General features: G+C 46.7%; 2 protein-coding genes across 5 annotated transcripts in view; one reads left to right on the forward strand and one right to left on the reverse strand.

Moving 5' to 3' along the window:
- PHF19 (PHD finger protein 19) overlaps positions 1 to 14794 on the forward strand; it is a 38326-nt gene extending 23532 nt beyond the window's left edge. For all 4 annotated transcript variants that reach the window (XM_040406021.1, XM_040406022.1, XM_040406023.1 and 1 more), the window contains 7 exons: positions 2392 to 2512; positions 6917 to 6984; positions 8187 to 8354; positions 12772 to 12853; positions 13041 to 13126; positions 13624 to 13719; positions 14026 to 14794. In XM_040406021.1, coding sequence (XP_040261955.1) covers positions 2392 to 2512; positions 6917 to 6984; positions 8187 to 8354; positions 12772 to 12853; positions 13041 to 13126; positions 13624 to 13719; positions 14026 to 14374 — 970 coding nt within the window. In that variant the 3' untranslated portion in view covers positions 14375 to 14794. The remainder of the gene's footprint in view (positions 1 to 2391; positions 2513 to 6916; positions 6985 to 8186; positions 8355 to 12771; positions 12854 to 13040; positions 13127 to 13623; positions 13720 to 14025) is intronic.
- Positions 14795 to 23165: 8371 nt separating this feature from the next.
- LOC120977874 (protein CutA homolog) overlaps positions 23166 to 24126 on the reverse strand; it is a 29741-nt gene continuing 28780 nt past the window's right edge. The window contains exon 6 of the mRNA XM_040406032.1: positions 23166 to 23399. Coding sequence (XP_040261966.1) covers positions 23297 to 23399 — 103 coding nt within the window. The 3' untranslated portion in view covers positions 23166 to 23296. The remainder of the gene's footprint in view (positions 23400 to 24126) is intronic.

Consider the following 24126-nt stretch of genomic DNA (forward strand, 5'->3'; position numbering starts at 1 on the left):
ACTGAGGTAAGGTAAAGCAACTGCTGCGCATATATATATTGACTTTATTTGATATTAGAAGAAACCGGTCAGGTCACTGAATGTGATTTAATAATTAACCCCAGATCCGACCATTCATAAATTAGTGGGGGATAAGGGATTATTATAGAGACAGACGGCCCCAGGAGACATAAGGGGTTGGGTTGGGTAAGGGTTCTTCTCTCTGTCTGACTCTGCTGCTGAACTGTGGCCTGGGGCCACCACCTGCCACATTTACTAATCTTTGCTCAGGGGGGGCCCTCATGGTGTGGTGTGGACTGGACATTTTCACTAAGGAATATAGTTTAACCATTTATGTGCACAAGAGAAAAAAGAAGTCGGCTCCAATCAGATATCAATCTGCACATAGACCAAGACTCTGGGTCTATGTGCAGATATCTGATTGGAGCTGACTTAGTGACTTATTTTTTTCTCTTTTGCACATAAACGGTTAAACTATATTCCTTAGAAAAAATGACAAGTCCACACCATGAGGGCCCCCCTGAGCAAAGATTAGTAAATGTGGCCGGCCGGCCCCAGGCCACAGTTCAGCAGACAGAGAGAACCCAACTCCTTTGTCTCCCATCTCTCGAATAATCCCCCACTAATGGGGTTATTTAAATTACTGGTGGATTATTAGAGAGACGGGAGACAAAGGAGTTGGGTTCTCTCTGTCTGCTAAACTGTGGCCTGGGGCCACCACCTGCCACATTTACTAATCTTTGCTCAGGGGGGGCATGGCGGGCCCTCATGGTGCAGTGTGGACTGGACTGGTCATTTTCACTAAGGAATATAGTTTAACCATTTATGTGCAAAAGAGAAAATAAGAAGTCAGCTCCAATCAGATATCAATCTGCACATAGACCAAGACTCTGGGTCTATGTGCAGATATCTGATTGGAGCTGACTTAATGACCTCTTTTTTTTCTCTTTTGCACATAAACGGTTAAACTATATTCCTTAGTAAAAATGACCAGACCACACCACACCATGAGGGCCCCCCCTGAGCAAAGGGTGACACCAGCCCTAGCAACGCCACTGCCTCTATCTGTAAGTGGCTGGAGTGCACGGCAGGCTCGCTTTTCTGAAGGAAGTGGAACTGTGAACTGTGTGAACTCTGAATGGCTGTACAGTCAGTAGTGGCATGTGACACATGTGGCAATAATAATGTGTCTGTTGGCCTGCAGCCTGGTAAAGACCTGTGTCATGTCATGTGTGATGTGCATCCCATTTATGCCATACAAACATGTGCAGATACTGGTCCTGTACTCCTGGGAGGCTGCAAGGCAGGGGTGTGGTGTGGACCACTCCAGAGACTGCATGTGCTTAGGCCTCATGCACACGGCCGTTGTTTGGGTCCGCATCTGAGCCGCCGTTTTGGCGGCTCGGATGCCGACCCATTCACTGTGTGTTGGGGTGGAGGGCGTGATTGCATGCTAGGGTGTGTGAAGGCGGGGTCCAGGGGGCCCAAGTAAATTCTTGCCCAGGGTCCAATCAATATTAAAGACTGCCCTGCTCGTGGCCCCTGTCTGCCTCTACCTGACTGACGGCCCCTGTCTGCCAGTCCCTGACTGACAGTATCTGACTCGTGGCCCCTGTCTGCCAGTCCCTGACTGACAGTATCTGACTCGTGGCCCCTGTCTGCCAGTCCCTGACTGACAGTATCTGATTCGTGGCCCCTGTCTGCCTCTCCCTGACTGACGGCCCCTGTCTGCCAGTCCTTGACTGACAGTATCTGACTCGTGGCTCCTGTCTGCCAGTCCCTGACGGACAGTATCTGACTCGTGGCCCCTGTCTGCCAGTCCCTGACTGACAGTATCTGACTCGTGGCCCCTGTCTGCCTCTCCCTGAGTGACGGCCCCTGTCTGCCAGTCCCTGACTGACTGTATCTGACTCGTGGCCCCTGTCTGCCAGTCCCTGACTGACAGTATCTGACTCGTGGCCCCTGTCTGCCTCTCCCTGACTGACAGTATCTAACTCGTGGCCCCTTTCTGCCTCTCCCTGACTGGCAGTATCTGACTCGTGGCCCCTGACTGGCAGTATCTGACTCGTGGCCCCTGACTGGCAGTATCTGACTCGTGGCCCCTGACTGGCAGTATCTGACTCGTGGCCCCTGACTGGAGTACTTTTTACTCCTCTTTTAGGCCTGTTTCTCGGCGTAAAAAATCGTAACGTGTCAGAGTCAAGGTCCCGCCCTGACCTGGCCCCCACCACACCCCTGTCACTCCCTGCCGCTCCGAAATGGCAAGGATGGCACAAAAACGCCCGTGCGACACATGCCATTCTGATTTTTAATTTGTGCCATTTTCACTGCTGCAGATTCCGCCGTGTGTGGACGTTGAACGCTTCTGATTGGTTGTGGGTTTCTTTTCAGGGTGGACATCGTTCACTCGCGCTGTACAAACCTGGGGGTCCTCAGTAAGAAGAAATACTTTGATTTTGAGGAGATCCTGACTTTTGTCAGTGACAACTGGGAGCACCTGCAGCTCGGGAAGGTAAATGTGGCGTGTACAGGGGAAATGCAAGAGGCGATGCATGAAAAGAATATGAGGTGCCTTCACAGGGCGACTGTGCCCATAGTTTACACAACTTACTGCAACTGCGGAAGGAGAAGTAGAACTCCGGTGAAAACTGATTGCGTCTGCCCTGTGGCTCCATGACAGTCAATGCCCTATGAGGAGGTGATGACTCAAAATGCATTGTGCATATGGTAGAAACGGGCATCTGTCATAAATCCCATGTGGACAGAAAAGCGCTTAGCTGTGTCCTGAGGTTTGTCACTGCCCAGTGACCGGGCACAAAGTGTATGGGGGGCCTGCCAGCGGTAGAACCAGGCAGCAGAACTTCTGGGGCATCCCTGAATGTGAAGGTCAGAGTGTCACATCTGCAGGAGCGCAGCTCCGCCATCATATCCTGCCAGTTCTGGGAAGTGGGAGTGAGGTGGATGATGGGAAGAGGGGGCACACGCAGCTCGCTTACTGTGTGAATAGACTGCTAGCACTGCATTGTTTACTGACGAGGGAATTTCCGGAATAGCTTGGAAATTGGGATGTTTGTTTTTGTTTTTTGAGGGGGTTATGCAACAGTCACATTATAAAATCTCTTTTTACTGTCTGCTGAGCTGTGTATCTAATCCTATCCTGTGTGATACTGTCTGCTGAGCTGTGTATCTAATCCTATCCTGTGTGATACTGTCTGCTGAGCTGTGTATCTAATCCTGTCCTGTGTGATACTGGCTGCTGAGCTGTGTATCTAATCCTATCCTGTGTGATACTGTCTGCTGAGCCGTGTATCTAATCCTATCCTGTGTGATACTGACTGCTGAGCTGTGTATCTAATCCTCTCCTGTGTGATACTGTCTGCTGAGCTGTGTATCTAATCCTGTCCTGTGTGATACAGTCTGCTGAGCTGTGTATCTAATCCTATCATGTGTGATACTGTCTGCTGAGCTGTGTATCTAATCCTATCCTGTGTGATACTGTCTGCTGAGCTGTGTATCTAATGCTCTACTGTGTGATACTGACTGCTGAGCGGTGTATCTAATCCTATCCTGTGTGATACTGCCTGCTGAGCGGTGTATCTAATCCTATCCTGTGTGATACTGTCTGCTGAGCTGTGTATCTAATCCTATCCTATGTGATACTGACTGCTGAGCTGTGTATCTAATCCTCTCCTGTGTGATACTGTCTGCTGAGCTGTGTCTCTAATCCTATCCTGTGTGATACTGCCTGCTGAGCTGTGTATCTAATCCTATCCTGTGTGATACTGTCTGCTGAGCTGTGTATCTAATCCTATCCTGTGTGATACTGTCTGCTGAGCTACGTATTTAATCCTATCCTGTGTGATACTGCCTGCTGAGCGGTGTATCTAAACCTATCCTGTGTGATACTGTCTGCTGAGCTATGTATCTAATCCTATCCTGTGTGATACTGTCTGCTGAGCTGTGTATCTAATCCTATCCTGTGTGATACTGTCTGCTCTGTATCTAATCCTATCCTGTGTGATACTGTCTGCTCTGTATCTAATCCTATCCTGTGTGATACTGTCTGCTGAGCTGTGTATCTAATCCTATCTTGTGTGATACTGTCTGCTGAGCTGTGTATCTAATCCTATCCTGTGTGATACTGCCTGCTGAGCGGTGTATCTAATCCTATCCTGTGTGATACTGTCTGCTGAGCTGTGTATCTAATCCTATCCTGTGTGATACTGTCTGCTGAGCTGTGTATCTAATCCTATCCTGTGTGATACTGTATGCTGAGCTACGTATTTAATCCTATCCTGTGTGATACTGCCTGCTGAGCTGTGTATCTAATCCTATCCTGTGTGATACTGTCTGCTGAGCTGTGTATCTAATCCTGTCCTGTGTGATACTGCCTGCTGAGCTGTGTATCTAATCCTATCCAGTGTGATACTGCCTGCTGAGCTGTTATCTAATCCTATCCTGTGTGATACTGCCTGCTGAGCGGTGTATCTAATCCTATCCTGTGTGATACTGCCTGCTGAGCGGTGTATCTAATCCTATCCTGTGTGATACTGTCTGCTGAGCTGTGTATCTAATCCTATCCTGTGTGATACTGTCTGCTGAGCTACGTATTTAATCCTATCCTGTGTGATACTGCCTGCTGAGCGGTGTATCTAAACCTATCCTGTGTGATACTGTCTGCTGAGCTATGTATCTAATCCTATCCTGTGTGATACTGTCTGCTGAGCTGTGTATCTAATCCTATCCTGTGTGATACTGTCTGCTGAGCTGTGTATCTAATCCTATCCTGTGTGATACTGTCTGCTGAGCTGTGTATCTAATCCTATCCTGGGTGATACTGTCTGCTGAGCTGTGTATCTAATCCTCTCCTGTGTGATACTGTCTGCTGAGCTGTGTATCTAATCCTGTCCTGTGTGATACTGTCTGCTGAGCCGTGTATCTAATCCTATCCTGTGTGATACTGTCTGCTGAGCTATGTATCTAATCCTATCCTGTGTGATACTGTCTGCTGAGCTGTGCATCTAATCCTATCCTGTGTGATACTGTCTGCTGAGCTGTGTATCTAATCCTATCCTGTGTGATACTGTCTGCTGAGCTGTGCATCTAATCCTATCCTGTGTGATACTGCCTGCTGAGCTGTGTATCTAATCCTATCCTGTGTGATACTGTCTGCTGAGCTACGTATTTAATCCTATCCTGTGTAATACTGTCTGCTGAGCTGTGTATCTAATCCTATCCTGTGTGATACTGTCTGCTGAGCTGTGTATCTAATCCTATCCTGTGTGATACTGCCTGCTGAGCTGTGTATCTAATCCTATCCTGTGTGATACTGTCTGCTGATCCCCTGTATCTAATCCTATCATGTGTGATACTGTCTGCTGAGCTGTGTATCTAATCCTATCTTGTGTGATACTGTCTGCTGAGCTGTGTATCTAATCCTATCCTGTGTGATACTGTCTGCTGAGCTGTGTATCTAATCCTATCCTGTGTGATACTGTCTGCTGAGCTGTGTATCTAATCCTATCCTGTGTGATACTGTCTGCTGAGCTACGTATTTAATCCTATCCTGTGTGATACTGTCTGCTGAGCTGTGTATCTAATCCTATCCTGTGTGATACTGCCTGCTGAGCTGTGTATCTAATCCTATCCTGTGTGATACTGTCTGCTGAGCTACGTATTTAATCCTATCCTGTGTGATACTGTCTGCTGAGCTGTGTATCTAATCCTATCCTGTGTGATACTGCCTGCTGAGCTGTGTATCTAATCCTATCCTGTGTGACACAGTCTGCTGAGCTGTGTATCTAATCCTATCCTGTGTGATACTGCCTGCTGAGCTGTGTATCTAATCCTATCCTGTGTGATACTGTCTGCTGAGCTGTGTATCTAATCCTATCCTGTGTGATACTGCCTGCTGAGCTGTGTATCTAATCCTATCCTGTGTGACACAGTCTGCTGAGCTGTGTATCTAATCCTATCCTGTGTGATACTGCCTGCTGAGCTGTGTATCTAATCCTATCCTGTGTGATGCTACCTGCTGAGTCGTGTATCTAATCCTGTTCTGCAGGAGCGGACTGGGAGCTTAAAGTGGCCCCAATGTTGTAGGCAAATCCAAATTGTCTGAAGGTGGAGCAAAACAAGGAGGCGTGGCGAACACAAGGAGGCGGGGCCAGCAATACCATAGAGCAGCACGAAATCCCGCCCCAGCAAAACCAAATACCACAGTGCAGTATAAACTCCTGCCCTATGCCCATACTGATGACTGTGATGCAGTTGGCTGCTGGCCACGTGCGTAGTACCCTAGCATTAATTAATGAGCACATGAGATGGTTATGTACCACGGGCTCGGGCGGCCCCTCGGGCATCAGCCCACCAGGAGATTTCCCTGTAGGGCCTATGGCCAGTCCATCCCTGCTGTGCTGTCAAATACTGCACAATTTTTCCTGCTCTCTGTACGCTAATACTTTGCTGCCACCTAGTGATGACATCCTGAATTACAGACCTGAGCCCAGAGCAGGATGCTATCCTTCCATGTCTCTGACTTTTAGGGCTCATTCAGACGACCATATTCAATTTTGTGGTCCGCAGATTGTGGATCCGCAGAACAAGGACCATGGCCGTGTGCGTTCCGCATTTTGTGGAACAGAACGTCCAGCTCTATGATCGAAATGTCTATTCTTCTCTGCAATTGCGGGCAAAAATAGGTCATGTTCTATCTGTTTTGCAGGGGCCACAGAATGGAAGTACGGATGCGGACAGTACGCGCTTTGCTGTCCACACCTATTTCGGCCCCATTGAAATGAATAGGTCCGCATTTTGCAGAATAGGTGCGGACACAAATATACGGTCATCTCTGTACAGTTGTAATAACCTGCCACTATACATGTCTGCTTCTGACCTGTCGGTCATTCCTCTTTAGCTGTCAGTCACCCCAGTGGAGGAGCGAGGGCAGCATCTTCTGGAAGCTTTAAACAGCTACAAAAGCAGGTAAGTGTTTTTATAAGGGTGCCTGCTCACAGTGGTGCAGTCTGTGCAGATTGTCATACCGTTTTCACTGCATGTCCATGCTAAATCTGCACCAAAATCTGAGGGTTTTGACACAGATTTGCCCCAGATCTCACCCTGTGCATTATAAGGGGTGAAGTCTGCACTTAATGTCCACATGGTAGGTCAAGTTCTGTGCAGAAAGGTCAGCCCCATGTACAGGGTCTATTTAGGGTTAGGGTTTGTTTTTGTATTTTCTGCACCAAAATCTGCATGTAATACGCAGTGTGGGCTGGAGATCCCTGCCGACATCTGTGCTCCCCTCTTGTGTGGATAATAAATATGCTGAAATCATTAAAGGGGTTCTCCGGGAATTAAGAAAATGAAAATAGTAACATATTACTTTATTATAAATATATTCCCAAATACCTTTCATGACCCGTCTTGTCTGTGGAGCAATTATTAGGAGAAATAAAATGGCCACCGTCCTATTAGTGCACACAGAACCTGTCCTAATCACACAGGAGGACTTCAGAACACTGAGCTAAAGAGCTGCATCATCCTGCTCTCTGCTGTCAGGGATCATGATCCTGAATACAGATGATAAGATCTCCAGCTGAATCTCTGTAGGAATGGAGTTCATGAGAAGACATGAAGTACAGAGAGGACGAACAGGACAGACTGTGGTGATGGAGACTGCGTACAAGAGCTGCTGCTCATTACCTCCACCCCCTTCTGTACTTCATGTCTCCTCATGAACTCCATTCCTACAGAGATTCAGCTGGAGATCTTATCATCTGTATGATCATCATCCCTGACAGCTGAGAGAAGGATGATGCAGCTCTTTAGCTCAGTGTTCTGAAGTCCTCCTGTGTCATTAGGACAGGTTCTGTGTGCACTAATAGGACGGTGGCCATTTTATTTCTCCTAATGATTGCTCCTGGGACAAAATGAGCCATTATAACTAATGAAAGGTATTTGGGAATAGATTTATAATAAAGTAATATGAAAGGATTTTCATTTTCTGAATCCCCAGAGAACCCCTTTAAGTCTTATTGCTTCTTGCTTTAGAGGTCAGGAAAAGTAATTCCAGCCCCCAGTGAATTGGGTGTGCAGCCGGCACCTCCTAGCTGAATGTCAAATTGCAGGGGTTCGCTGTCTAAACTGTGCTCCCCACATTCTCTAATTATATTTTATATTTTAAGGTTTCTTTGTGGCAAAGAAATAAAGAGAAAAAAATGCATCTTCCGCTTACGTATCCGTGTCCCACCGAGTCCCCCCAGTAAACTCTTACCAGACAAACTGCTGGGTCAGACAGAAAACAGGTCTGTGGGTGACGTCAAGAAGAAGGGACAGAGCAAATACAAGAACAGGTATTACTGTTTCACGTGTAAGACATAGCTCCGCCCACTACCCGCGATGTCATCATCGCTTCTTCTGATGGCCTCTTTTTTATCTTCAACAGTAATTTTTATTGGTTTTTGATACATTTTAAAGTTATAGTTATTTTCATTCATGTGAAAAATATATATTAATAAACAGGACTTTTACATCAATTTCATTGGTTTGTTAGTTATGAATTTGAATAGATAATAAAAGGGTTGGACATGCCGATATGTTAGTGAGATTGGTTTTGAATATATAAATATACATAGAAATGTAAAATAAACATGTACTTAAACATTCATTATCATCACTATGTAGCATTTTGAGTATGTGTGTGTGTGTGTGTGTCTACATCTATTCACACACACATCTATATATTTGTATTCATCTATATAAATATATAAACTATATAAATATATTTATATATATATACACGTATGCGTTCATGCCTATATATACATATGTCGTCGTGATCATACATATATTCACATATCAAATGTATATACACACGCATATACAGTGGGGGAAATAATTATTTGACCCCTCACTGATTTTGTAAGTTTGTCCAATGACAAAGAAATGAAAAGTCTCAGAACAGTATCATTTCAATGGTAGGTTTATTGTAACAGTGGCAGATAGCACATCAAAAGGAAAATCGAAAAAATAACTTTAAATAAAAGATAGCAACTGATTTGCATTTCATTGAGTGAAATAAGTATTTGAACCCCTACCAACCATTAAGAGTTCTGGCTCCCACAGAGTGGTTAGACACTTCTACTCAATTAGTCACCCTCATTAAGGACACCTGTCTTAACTAGTCACCTGTATAGAAGACACCTGTCCACAGAATCAATCAATCAAGCAGACTCCAAACTCTCCAACATGGGAAAGACCAAAGAGCTGTCCAAGGATGTCAGAGACAAAATTGTAGACCTGCACAAGGCTGGAATGGGCTACAAAACCATTAGCAAGAAGCTGGGAGAGAAGGTGACAACTGTTGGTGCGATTGTTCGAAAATGGAAGGAGCACAAAATGACCATCAATCGACCTCGCTCTGGGGCTCCACGCAAGATCTCACCTCGTGGGGTGTCAATGGTTCTGAGAAAGGTGAAAAAGCATCCTAGAACTACACGGGAGGAGTTAGTTAATGACCTCAAATTAGCAGGGACCACAGTCACCAAGAAAACCATTGGAAACACATTACACCGCAATGGATTAAAATCCTGCAGGGCTCGCAAGGTCCCCCTGCTCAGGAAGGCACATGTGCAGGCCCGTCTGAAGTTTGCCAATGAACACCTGAATGATTCAGAGAGTGACTGGGAGAAGGTGCTGTGGTCTGATGAGACCAAAATAGAGCTCTTTGGCATTAACTCAACTCGCTGTGTTTGGAGGAAGAAAAATGCTGCCTATGACCCCCAAAACACCGTCCCCACCGTCAAGCATGGGGGTGGAAACATTTTGCTTTGGGGGTGTTTTTCTGCTAAGGGCACAGGACAACTTATTCGCATAAACTGGAAAATGGACGGAGCCATGTATCGTGAAATCCTGAGCGACAACCTCCTTCCCTCTGCCAGGAAACTGAAAATGGGTCGTGGATGGGTGTTCCAGCACGACAATGACCCAAAACATACAGCAAAGGCAACAAAGGAGTGGCTCAAGAAGAAGCACATTAAGGTCATGGAGTGGCCTAGTCAGTCTCCGGACCTTAATCCAATCGAAAACCTATGGAGGGAGCTCAAGCTCAGAGTTGCACAGAGACAGCCTCGAAACCTTAGGGATTTAGAGATGATCTGCAAAGAGGAGTGGACCAACATTCCTCCTAAAATGTGCGCAAACTTGGTCATCAATTACAAGAAACGTTTGACCTCTGTGCTTGCAAACAAGGGTTTTTCCACCAAGTATTAAGTCTTTTTTTGTTAGAGGGTTCAAATACTTATTTCACTCAATGAAATGCAAATCAGTTACTATCTTTTATTTAAAGTTATTTTTTCGATTTTCCTTTTGATGTGCTATCTGCCACTGTTACAATAAACCTACCATTGAAATGATCCTGTTCTGAGACTTTTCATTTCTTTGTCATTGGACAAACTTACAAAATCAGTGAGGGGTCAAATAATTATTTCCCCCACTGTATACTATACACATACATACATTTGCAATACCATACATATATATACAAATACAATATGCATCTTCTATTTTTAAAAAGATTAGTGTGTATATATATATATATATATATCCCATATACATACACATACAGTCAGGTCCATAAATATTGGGACATGGACACAATACTAACATGTTTGGCTCTATGCACCACCACAATGGATTTGAAATGAAACAAACAAGATGTGCTTTACCTGCAGACTGTCAGCTGTAATCTGAGGGGATTTACATCCAAATCAGGTGAACGGTGCAGGAATTACAGCAGTTACATATGTGCCTCCCACTTGTTAAGGGACCAAAAGTAATGGGACAATTGTCTTCTCAGCTGTTCCATGGCCGGTGTGTGTTGTTCCCTCATTATCCCAATTACAATGAGCAGATACAAGGTCCAGAGGTCATTTCCAGTCTGCTATCTGCATTTGGAATCTGTTGCTGTCAACTCTCAAGATGAGATCCAAAGAGCTGTCACTATCAGTGAAGCCATCATTAGGCTGAAAAACACCACAAACCCATCAGAGAGATAGCAAGAACATTAGGCGCGGCCAAAACAACTGCTTGGAACATTCTTATAAAGAAGGAACGCACCGGTGAGCTCAGCAACACCTAAAGACCCGGAAGACCACGGAAAACAACTGTGGTGGATGAGCGAAGAATTCTTTCCCTGGTGAAGAAAACCCCCTTCACAACAGTTGGCCAGATCAAGAACCCTCTCCAGGAGGTAGGTGTATGTGTGTCAGAGTCATCAGGAGAAGACTTCACCAGAGTGAATACAGAGGGTTCACCACAAGATGGAAACCATTGGTGAGCCTCAAAAACACGAAGGCCAGATTAGAGTTTGCCAAACGGCATCTAAAAAAGCCTTCACAGTTCTGGAACAACATCCTATGGACGGATGAGACCAAGATCAACTTGTACCAGAGTGATGGGAAGAGAAGAGTATGGAGAAGGAAAGGAGCTGCTCATGATCCTAAGCATACCACCTCATCAGTGAAGCATGGTGGTGGTAGTGTCATGGCGTGGGCATGTATGGCTGCCAATGGAACTGCTTCTCTTGTAGTTATTGAGGATGTGACTGATGACAAAAGCAGCAGGATGAATTCTGAAGGGTTTCGGGCAATATTATCTGCTGATATTCAGCCAAATGCTTCAGAACTCATTGGACGGCGCTTCACAGTGCAGATGGACAATAACCCAAAGCATACTGCAAAAGCAACCAGAGAGTTTATAAGGGAAAGAAGTGGAATGTTCTGCAATGGCCGAGTCAATCCCCGGACCTGAATCCGATTGAGCATTTCACTTGCTGAAGACAAAACTGAAGGGAAAATGCCCCAAGAACAAGCAGGAGCTGAAGACAGTTGCAGTAGAGGCCTGGCAGAGCATCACCAGGGATGAGACCAGCGTCTGGTGATGTCTATGTGTTCCAGACTTCAGGCTGTAATTGACTGCAAAGGATTTGTAACCAAGTATTAAAAAGTGAGAGTTTGATTTATGATTATTATTCTGTCCCATTACTTCTGGTCCTTTAACAAGTGGGAGGCACATATGTAACTGCTGTAATTCCTGCACCGTTCACCTGATTTGGATGTAAATCCCCTCAAATTACAGCTGACAGTCTGCAGGTAAAGCACATCTTGTCCGATTAATCTCACATCCATTGTGGTGATGTATAGAGCCAAAAATGTTAGAGTTGTGTCCATGTCCCAATATTTATGGACCTGACTATGTGTTTGTTTTGTATATAGAAGGATTAGTTATTATATTTTTTTTATAATAGATATAACCGGTAAATAATGTTAACATTTAGTTTTGAAACGTATCTATAATTAGAGAGAGAATCAGTTTGGTTTGTTGTTTAGGTCGTTCGGGTTCCATAGAGACCAATATTTTTTTATTTTACTCAAGGATAGTGAATATGATGCATATTTAACTGTGTGCGTGTGAGACCGATGTCCGCTCTTCTGTGCGGTGGGGATTTCTGGGCTCTGAGGCTTCTTGCGGCCAGTATTATATGGGATCCCACTGTTGTAGTATGTTGTGGGAAACATAAGGCAAAGTCTGGAGATGGTTGGATATTTGTATTCTGTTTAGCTTTTCATATACTTGGACATATATTTTTGGACATGTCCACCATAGATGTAGATAGGTTCCTTGGGCTCCACAGTTTTCCCAGCATAGATCGGAGTAGTTGGGATCCATATGGCCTCTTTGTTTACAGGTCCAATGTCTTGTCTGTTGCAGCCTCCTGCCTCGTGAGCGCCAGAAGAGGAGCGGTATCTGCAGGAAGCAGTCCCAGTTCCTCCTGGAGGATGCCATTCCCAGTGTCAGTAACTAGCTCCAGATACAGAATACGTTATCTTGTTCTGTGGAGGATGATATTTATTATCCTCAGCATCGTTATTACCACCTTGATATCATCCTCATTTTATTGCTGTACATGTCATGTCACCTCCATAATCTCATCGGCCACAATTCCTTTATGATGAGTCCTTCCCCTCCTGACATTACAGAGCGACTTCACTTCCGCCTGGAGCACCAATCACCACCTGGCGAGCATCTTTGATTTTACGCTGGATGAGATTCAGAGCCTGAAGAGGTAAATTCAATGACTTCCTAACAGGTTTGGAGAAAATAATCTGCAAGTTATTGATGGATGTTTCCCCGTATCCCTGTGTGACTGGTGACAAGGAGCAGCCTCTGGTCTTGTGTAAGCCCCAGTTTATGAGCTATTTTCAGTGGCTCTTCCAACATGAAACACACAGATTAGGTGCTCTCTCCTGGCAACACCCAATGCCGACTAATTATGGATTACAGAATAATAATAATATATAAGGAGGGCACGCTGATATCTGGCTGCTGCAGAAAAGAGGTATTACAATGAATTTATAATAAAAAGGATATTTGTAATACCTCTTTTCTGCAGCAGCCAGATATCAGAGTGCCCTCCTTATATATTATTATTCTGTACTTGCATACATTATGTCTTATACTCCTGTCACATCCAGAGCTGCAGTCACAGATAGCGCTGTGCTGACACCCCAGCTGGCATCCTACACCCTCCTCCCTGTAATGTATTGTCTTTACTGATTTTAGTGCAAGTTCTGGACAGAATTTCACTTCGGATCTGGATTCCAATGACACAGCCAGCACATCCGGCTCTGCATCTACCAGCCTGTCCTACGAGTCGCAGTAAGTGCCGCTGTGCTGAGTTATTTCATTTGGGAGAAGACACAGTAATATACAAGTCGCTGTGTGTAGAAGGCATTGGGCCTTGTGGGCAACATCCAAAAGCCATAAAATACTAATCACAGCTGAAGGTTTGTGGCTGTGGACAGGGGAGAGATTAGTGCTGCTGACATGTGTTAACTCATATAGGATTTCACGTGTTGGTCTTTCCATTCACTGACAGCAAGCAGAAATCGTAAATGTAAGGATATAAAACGCTATAATCTAACTGCATAATGATGAAGCTTCATATTCTTCTATCTGTTATAGGGGCCATGTCGGAAGCAGGAAGAGAAAGTTGACTTCCAAGATGTACTCCTCCTTTGAGTCAAAGAGACGGGCAGTGAACCATTCCGACCAACCGAACAGCTGCACCAGCGAACTGATAGAATATGCCAGGACATCCGATTTCCAACACAACGGCATGGATGGCCACACTTACGAAAGCATCAGCGAGGATGATGCGTCACTGCCGCACCTTAAAACCTCCATCACCAATTTCTTTGGCGCTGCAGGCAGGTTGGCATGTGGAGAGAAGTACCAGGTCCTGGCGCGGAGGATCACCCCAGAGGGCAAAGTTCAGTACTTGGTAGAGTGGGATGGAACAACTCCCTACTGAGAGATTTATAACCTAAGTATATATTGTGTATGTTAGTCTGATAACCAAAGGTGAGGTGTGCAGGCGGCAGGCAGGGCTCCCCGCTGTGCAGCTGGCGAGAGGTTCTGTTGCTGAAACGAGGGCGTTGTGTATGTGTCAGAGACTTGCTGCAATCATGAAGAAAGCACTTAATACAGGGTACTATGCCGAATTGCCTTCCTCAACATTACGGACAATTTTAACAGTTCTGGTTTTATGCACCATGAATGGCGCGGTAATATGGCTGCCAGCCGACATTTATGGTACAGTTATCAGTAGGACCAAAGACTTTAAAACTCGCTATTAAAGGGGTTGTCTCATCATGGACAACGGGGGAGGTATCGCTAGGATATGCCCCCATTGTCTTATAGGTGCGGGTCCCACTCCTATATCGAGAACAGAGCCCCATAAGGTGGTGGCTGGAGGACTCCGGTCCGGCCACCACCAAGCCGGCTCCCCATGGAAGTGAATGGGAGCGTACCGAGCATGCACGGACCCTGCTCCCATTCATTTCTATGGAGCCGACAGAAATGGCCGAGCCAGCGCTCAGCTATTTTCTCCAGCCCCATAAAAAAATTAATGGAGGGCAGCTGCGCATGCGCAGTGCGCCCACCTTCACTTGCGGGGCTCCGGTCTCGATATAAGTGCGGGTCCCAGCGGTGGGACCCACTCCTATAAGACAATGGGGGCATATCCTAGCGATCCCTACCCCATTGTCCATGATGAGACAACCCCTTTAAATGCCTGATCTAAGTCAAGCTCCAGCACTCTCTAGTGGAATGGTCTGTGTTTTAATTCCTCGCCAGTTCTTAGCACAGCTGATGGTTTGGTACAGTTGTATTGAATCTAGACAATCCTCTGGGGTTTAGTAGTCTGGCGATGAAATGATACAATTTACCTGCGCTGATACCTTGTAACAAACTATCAGGGCTGGAGAGGGATTTGTGCTGCTGCTGCTGTGATTTGCTCATGGAGGATTGTCAAGATTGTGCATAGCTGTAACAAACCCTCAGCTGTGAGACAAAATGTTCCTGTTCACTGACAGCAAGCAGAGATTTTGAAATGGTGAAGAATTGAAACAAACTACAGGGTGGGCCATTTATATGGATACACCTTAATAAAATGGGAATGGTTGGTGATATTAACTTCCTGTTTGTGGCACATTAGTATATGTGAGGGGGGAAACTTTTCAAGATGGGTGGTGACCATGGTGGCCATTTTGAAGTCGGCCATTTTGAATCCAACTTTTGTTTTTTCAATAGGAAGAGGGTCATGTGACGCATCAAACTTATTGGGAATTTCACAAGAAAAACAATGGTGTGCTTGGTTTTACCGTAACTTTATTCTTTCATGAGTTATTTACAAGTTTCTGACCACTTACAAAATGTGTTCAATGTGCTGCCCATTGTGTTGGATTGTCAATGCAACCCTCTTCTCCCACTCTTCACAAACTGATAGCAACACGGCAGGAGAAATGCTAGCACAGGCTTCCAGTATCCGTAGTTTCAGGTGCTGCACATCTCGTATCTTCACAGCATAGACGATTGCCTTCAGATGACCCCAAAGATAAAAGTCTAAGGGGGTCAGATCGGGAGACCTTGGGGGCCATTCAACTGGCCCACGGCGACCAATCCACTTTCCAGGAAACTGTTCATCTAGGAATGCTCGGACCTGACACCCATAATGTGGTGGTGCACCATCTTGCTGGAAAAACTCAGGGAACGTGCCAGCTTCAGTGCATAAAGAGGGAAACACATCATCATGTAGCAATTATGCATATCCAGTGGCCTTGAGGTTTCCATTGATGAAGAATGGCCCCACTATCTTTGTACCCCATATACCACACCATACCATCAAACAGTCTTGGAGGGATCTATCCAATGTGGGTTAGTGTCAGACCAATAACTTCACCATTCACATAAAAGTTTGCCTCATCACTGAACAGAATCTTCTGCGTAAACTGAGGGTCCTGTTCCAGTTTTTGTTTTGCCGATCTGGGTCATCATTGTTGAGATGCTGCAGTAGCTGGAGTTTGTAAGGGCGCCATTTGTGAGTAGCTAATATCCGCCGAAGGAATGTTCGACTAATGCCACACTCCAGTGACATGCGGCGAGTGCTACGCTGTGGGCTCTTGCTGAATGAAGCTAGGACAGCCACTGAACCAGTTTCACGAAACTTAAGCAAGCAGTTTGCTAACTGTAGCATGGGAGATGGGTGGTCTCGTAGGGTGTCTTGCATTGAAATCTGCTGCAATGACTCGGTTACTGCGTTCACCAGACATCAACACAATTTCTATCCGCTTCTCACGTGTTAACCTCAGCGACATGTCAATGGCTGTAAACAAAGAGAAACTTGTAAATAACTCATGAAAGAATAAAGTTATGTTAAAACCACGCACACCATTGTTTTTCGTGTGAAATTCCCAATAAGTTTGATTTGTCACATGACCCTCTTCCTATTGAAAAAACAAAAGTTGGATTCAAAATGGCCGCCATGGTCACCACCCATCTTGAAAAGTTTCCCCCTCACATATACTAATGTGCCACAAACAGGAAGTTAATATCACCAACCATTCCCATTTTATTAAGGTGTATCCATATAAATGGCCCACCCTGTAGACTCAGAGATTGCGGCACTTCTTTTTTTCAGTTCCTCCATAACCCCCCCCCCCCCCCCCCCCCAGAGATGGCTCCGCTCCTGGTTGTTTAACCCTTTAGATAGAAGCAGCCCCTGAATCTAAGGTGGGCTCTCGCTGTCATTCCATCGGTGCCTGCAGGATTTTTCTTTATTTTTATTGAAAGATAGAGAACCCCAGCACTTCTACTATTTATCTTTTTATAAAGCCACAGTTGTTTTGCACTTATTTTAGCTAAACACAGGAGCGGGAAATGCAAAGGAAGAATTTTAACTTCTCCTTCCTGCTGGATCCATTCCGGGTTTTGGCTCAAAAACTACAAAACTGTTTGTGAAACTACCCTAAAGGAGCTGCGCCATGTCCCCTGTCCGCCTCCTCCTACTTTCACACTAGTGTCGCTGGATTCCAGCAATCTGTATGCAAACAGAAACCATTTGTAGATGGGTCTGGATCCGTCTCACAAATGCATTGCAATACCGGATCCGTCTCTCCGGTTGTCATCCGGAAAAACAGATCCGGTATTTATCTTTTTCACATTTTTAAAGGTCTGCTCGTGCGCAGACGGCAAAACCGGATCCGTTTTGCCAGAACACTTGGGGCCGGATCGGCATTAATGCATTTCAATGTAAAATAGTGCCGGATCCGGCATTCCAGCAAGTGTTCCGGAATTTTCAACTGCTGTATTTTCTCCGTCCAAAAACCGTACAGTGACTGAACTGATGCATCCTGAACGGATTACTCTCCATTCAGAATGCATGGCGATAAAACTGATCAGTTCTTTTCCGGTACAGAGCCCCTGTGACGGAACTAGTGTGAAAGTAGCCTAGGACAGCTGGCTGCAGCAGGAGCCTCCCCGCACTTCCCTGTCTGAAGCAGGGTGCTGAGACCAACCGTGGCAGAAGGAGGAGATCAGCCAGAGATTAACCCTGTGTTTTCTGCGTGTGTCCGATCTTGCAGAAAGTGCTGCAGACTAACTGTATGGGGCGACTGTATTTCTTGTAGCCTTCAGTTCTTAGTTTAGTGTTTCTTTAAGGGGTTAAAGGGCAATACCTGATGAAATGCACTTAGAGATGGGAGGCAGTCAGCATCACAGTCAATCTTCTCCTTCCCAGGGTGTAATATTAAGACCTTTTGTCTGGGGGCTCCGAGGAAGACAGCCCTGGTGACTGTTAAAGGGGCATCTTCAGAGGGGTGGTCTGCTCCGTCAGCCCCGGTCATATCCCCCCCTGGAGATGGGCAGCGGATCATTAGTGATATTCTCTCCCTGTCATATTAATGTAGCCCCCAGCTGTCTGCATGTAGCAATAAACCCACACTGTGAGACCACCTACCCAAACTACTGGGGCCCTAACAATAATTCTACTTTACACTCGGCATCAGGACGTAGGTGCTTCACTCATGGCGCCTCCTCTGGCTGCGGCTCCATCTTGTGTCAACACTAACCCTTTAGATACCTTGAATCACTCCAATACTGACATATAATACTGACGTATGATGCCCACTTGTAACACTGACATATGATACTGACTGGTAATTTCTGTTCTTCGTACTGAGGTCATCTTTTTTTTTGCTGCTCCCTGTGCTCTTGGCGGCTTGAGATAAAAAGATTTTCTGCATAAGGTTCAAACCAAGGCAATTCTGCCAGTAGGGGGCGCAGTGACTCCTCTTCTGTTTATAGCCTATTATGCCTTTAGGTGGCCATTGATTTCCAACTAAAGGTGTTAATACAGTTCTCTGTTCTGCCTGTAGGTGGCCATTGATTTCCAACTAAAGGTGTTAATACAGTTCTCTGTTCTGCCTGTAGGTGGCGCAGTGATCCCTACCAATGGTATTCATACAGTTCTCTGTTCTGCCTGTAGGTGGCGCAGTGATCCCTACCAGTGGTATTCATACAGTTCTCTGTTCTGCCTGTAGGTGGCGCAGTGATCCCTACCAATGGTATTCATACCGTTCTCTGTTCTGCCTGTAGGTGGCGCAGTGATCCCTACCAATAGTATTCATACAGTTCTCTGTTCTGCCTGTAGATGGCGCAGTGATCCCTACCAATGGTATTAATACAGTTCTCTGTTCTGCCTGTAGGTGGCGCAGTGATCCCTACCAATGGTATTCATACAGTTCTCTGTTCTGCCTGTAGGTGGCGCAGTGATCCCTACCAGTGGTATTCATACAGTTCTCTGTTCTGCCTGTAGGTGGCGCAGTGATCCCTACCAATGGTATTCATACAGTTCTCTGTTCTGCCTGTAGGTGGCGCAGTGATCCCTACCAATGGTATTAATACAGTTCTCTGTTCTGCCTGTAGGTGGTGCAGTGATCCCTACCAATGGTATTCATACAGTTCTCTGTTCTGCCTGTAGATGGCGCAGTGATCCCTACCAATGGTATTAATACAGTTCTCTGTTCTGCCTGTAGGTGGCGCAGTGATCCCTACCAATGGTATTCATATAGTTCTCCGTTCTGCCTGTAGGTGGCGCAGTGATCCCTACCAGTGGTATTCATACAGTTCTCTGTTCTGCCTGTAGGTGGCGCAGTGATCCCTACCAATGGTATTCATACAGTTCTCTGTTCTGCCTGTAGGTGGCGCAGTGATCCCTACCAATGGTATTAATACAGTTCTCTGTTCTGCCTGTAGGTGGCGCAGTGATCCCTACCAATGGTATTCATACAGTTCTCCGTTCTGCCTGTAGGTGGCGCAGTGATCCCTACCAGTGGTATTAATACAGTTCTCCGTTCTGCCTGTAGGTGGCGCAGTGATTCCTACCAATGGTATTCATACAGTTCTCTGTTCTGCCTGTAGGTGGTGCAGTGATCCCTACCAATGGTATTAATACAGTTCTCTGTTCTGCCTGTAGGTGGTGTAGTGATCCCTACCAATGGTATTAATACAGTTCTCCGTTCTGCCTGTAGGTGGCGCAGTGATCCCTACCAATGGTATTCATACAGTTCTCCGTTCTGCCTGTAGGTGGCGCAGTGATCCCTACCAATGGTATTCATGCAGTTCTCTGTTCTGCCTGTAGGTGGCGCAGTGATCCCTACCAATGGTATTGTCATGACGGACGTGCACAGTATAACAGATAACACACCAACCAGGCTCTGGACGAGAGACAGGGGAAGGGTCACCTCCTAGTAAATCCCTGACCTCTTTCCCTGCACTGCTCAGCCCACAGGCAGACCTTAAAGGTAGGTTTGCTGTGTCCACCAGCCTAGACTAACAAAACCCTGAACTCCCTGAGATGGTGAAGTGGGGAGATAGGAGCAGCCTGCTCGCACAGAACCTGGATGGGATAGATGACACAAACAACCAAACTAGAAATGACACTTATCTCTGAGAGCAGGAACTGACAGCCAACCTTTCCTCCAAACTTCCCAGACCAAAATGAACAGTATAATCCGCTCAGAGCACTTAGCTGGAGACCATTTAAACTAATGACTCCACCCAGTGCACCTGATGCGAGGCAGATCCAGCACGGCATCAAAACAAAAACTAAACTCGTGCTGCTATCCTGGCCGACCTCTGCACATCGTCAGAGTGGGGCATGACAGGTATTCATATAGTTCTCCGTTCTGCCTGTAGGTGGCGCAGTGATCCCTACCAATGGTATTCATACAGTTCTCCGTTCTGCCTGTAGGTGGCGCAGTGATCCCTACCAATGGCATTCATACAGTTCTCCGTTCTGCCTGTAGGTGGCGCAGTGATCCCTACCAATGGTATTCATACAGTTCTCCGTTCTGCCTGTAGGTGGCGCAGTGATCCCTACCAATGGTATTCATACAGTTCTCTGTTCTGCCTGTAGGTGGCGCAGTGATCCCTACCAGTGGTATTCATACAGTTCTCCGTTCTGCCTGTAGGTGGCGCAGTGATCCCTACCAATGGTATTCATACAGTTCTCCGTTCTGCCTGTAGGTGGCGCAGTGATCCCTACCAATGGTATTCATACAGTTCTCCGTTCTGCCTGTAGGTGGCGCAGTGATCCCTACCAATGGCATTAATACAGTTCTCCGTTCTGCCTGTAGGTGGCGCAGTGATCCCTACCAATGGTATTCATACAGTTCTCCGTTCTGCCTGTAGGTGGCGCAGTGATCCCTACCAATGGTATTCATACAGTTCTCTGTTCTGCCTGTAGGTGGCGCAGTGATCCCTACCAGTGGTATTCATACAGTTCTCCGTTCTGCCTGTAGGTGGCGCAGTGATCCCTACCAATGGTATTCATATAGTTCTCCGTTCTGCCTGTAGGTGGCGCAGTGATCCCTACCAATGGTATTCATACAGTTCTCCGTTCTGCCTGTAGGTGGCGCAGTGATCCCTACCAATGGTATTCATACAGTTCTCCGTTCTGCCTGTAGGTGGCGCAGTGATCCCTACCAATGGCATTAATACAGTTCTCCGTTCTGCCTGTAGGTGGCGCAGTGATCCCTACCAATGGTATTCATACAGTTCTCCGTTCTGCCTGTAGGTGGCGCAGTGATCCCTACCAATGGTATTAATACAGTTCTCTGTTCTGCCTGTAGGTGGCGCAGTGATCCCTACCAATGGTATTCATACAGTTCTCCGTTCTGCCTGTAGGTGGCGCAGTGATCCCTACCAATGGTATTCATACAGTTCTCCGTTCTGCCTGTAGGTGGCGCAGTGATCCCTTATGATTTAAGATGCTGGTCTGTAGAGGGCCCACTTGACTCGGTTTTCCATTGCACTGTATGTGCTCTGCCTGCAGGGGGCGCACTTCTGCTACTCTACAGCTTGCAGTGACACCAGTAGCTGCTGAGGCCACTTTACATCCAGTGTTGAGGGGCCTTCCCTGCTGTGACCCCATTACAGTGAATTATTAGCGAGTGCAGGGAGCCGTCACTACACAGCTTTGGGCCACGGTATGTGATGACACCTGGACGAGTGCGCCTGTCACCAGGGGTGGTAAACCCACCGCCCACAAAGGCTGTCACACGTCTGCCGCAGCCAGTGTCAGGCGCTTCACTTTGCAGTGTGTTTTTTTATTTTTTTAAATGGCGCATCTTTTCTGTCAGTGTTTTTGCAGCTGACATTCCACCGCTGGGCTGATGCATTTCATACATGTAGGGCGGACCTCAGCCAATCAGAAGCCCAGAGAGGCCTCATGTGATGTCTTTGGACCTGACTGTAGTTGACTTCTCCTGACCACCGGGGAAGGGGGGCTCCATATTCTAGGCCACTCCCCCTATCTGCACTCCTGGGGGGCGGGGTTTAGTAGCTCCGTAAATGACCCCCCTTGTGACAAGATGGCGGCCGGCACTGTGTATCTGGTGCGCTAAACGCAGCTACGTCTAAATATCTACTCATTAGTATTTCTCATAATTAATATAAGAAGAAGATGTCTATGGTAGATGGCGCGCCGCGTCGCGCTCCTATTTTATAGAGATTGTATTTTATCATTTGCTGCTAATAATCATCTCCTCGCGGCGTCTCATCGGTCAGCGCCGGAAACATGAGAAGAAGCGGGGGGGTAAAGATGGACGCTCTGATTGTGATGTCACCGGGTGCAGCGAGGACATGTATCAATAAAACTGCTATATGTTACCCTCTGTCTTACATTGTGACGTTTTTCCTGCCACATGAAATGTGCTCCGTGCTGTGCGACCCTGAGCACAGGAGAAAGCTGCCTCCTGAGGCATGCTGGGAAGGGATCCATTACTTGTGCCTCCGGGCTGGAACCACCCCTTTAAGAGGCTGGGGTCCCTCAGGGTCACTTGTCTGGAGTCATTGATGATGTGTTTTGTGAGTGCAGATCCCACCGGACAGGGCAGCATCAGAGGAGGGTGAGGATGATGAGAGTTAGAATCTTCAGTCTGAACCCCAGACTTCAGCAGCGGAGGATGGAGGTTATCTGCTCTATGTGGACACCTGTGCCACCCGGATGAGGGGCCGGGGCAAGACCTGCCTGTGTCCAGCCTGTAGGCAAAGGCCGCACCCACGGAGCACATGAAGCGGTGGTGTCGGGCTATATGACGGTATAATAGATCATTGGCAGTAGTTATAAAGATCCCCAAGCTGGAGGTCCTGGTGGCTTTATTATGAGGGGGTAAGGCACATGGGGGGTTCAGGTTCTGTCCTCTTCCCTACAGTTCTATAGAAGGAGATTGGACTTTGTTCACATCAATAATGCTAGTGCCCCCCCAGCCTGCTGAGGTATGGTCCATGTGTGCGCAGGCCACTACTCCCATCATCCATCTTCTGACCACGGTCATCGCCTACAAGTGAAATGGCAGCTGCTACTTCTCACGGAGCATCTTCACTGGGGGCGTCACTTCCCCTCCATCACCTCTTCTATATACTTAGAGTAGTCCCGGTTCTGCAGATCGATGGGCACGGTCATAAAATCCGGGGCTTCAAAGGGATGAATGAGCCTGCAAATGGGAAGGAGAGGGCGATAGCGCCCGTTACCCGTCTGTTATACCGCCTGCCTCCTCTGCGCTGTACACAAAGCAATATATTGTCATCTGGAAACCATCAACAAGCTGGAGTACAGCAGGACCTGACAGTGCCGGATTGTGGGGTGACCATCAACAAGCTGGAGTACAGCAGGACCTGACAGTGCCGGATTGTGGGGTGACCATCAACAAGCTGGAGTACAGCAGGACCTGACAGTGCCGGATTGTGGGGTGACCATCAACAAGCTGGAGTACAGCAGGACCTGACAGTGCCGGATTGTGGGGTGACCATCAACAAGCTGGAGTACAGCAGGACCTGACAGTGCCGGATTGTGGGGTGACCATCAACAAGCTGGAGTACACACTCTGTATTGTGTGCCGCGTGTTCTGTATTGTGTGCCGCGTGTTCTGTATTGTGTGCATTGTGCTCTGTATTGTGTGCATTGTGCTCTGTATCATTTGCGTCGCGTTCTATATTGTGCGTTTTTCATGCAGCTCTGGCTCCATAGAAGCAAATGGGGCGGCATGAAAAACGGAAGGTATCTGGACGCAATGCGTTTTTCACTGATGGTTGCTCACAGAGCAAATGGGGCGGCATGAAAAACGGAAGGTATCTGGACGCAATGCGTTTTTCACTGATGGTTGCTCAGAGATGCTGAGGGTTATTCTTCACGTGTGTGAAAATCGCATCAAAAACTGATTG

Source organism: Bufo bufo, chromosome 8 (genome assembly GCF_905171765.1).
Source record: "Bufo bufo chromosome 8, aBufBuf1.1, whole genome shotgun sequence".
Taxonomy (NCBI): domain Eukaryota; kingdom Metazoa; phylum Chordata; class Amphibia; order Anura; family Bufonidae; genus Bufo; species Bufo bufo.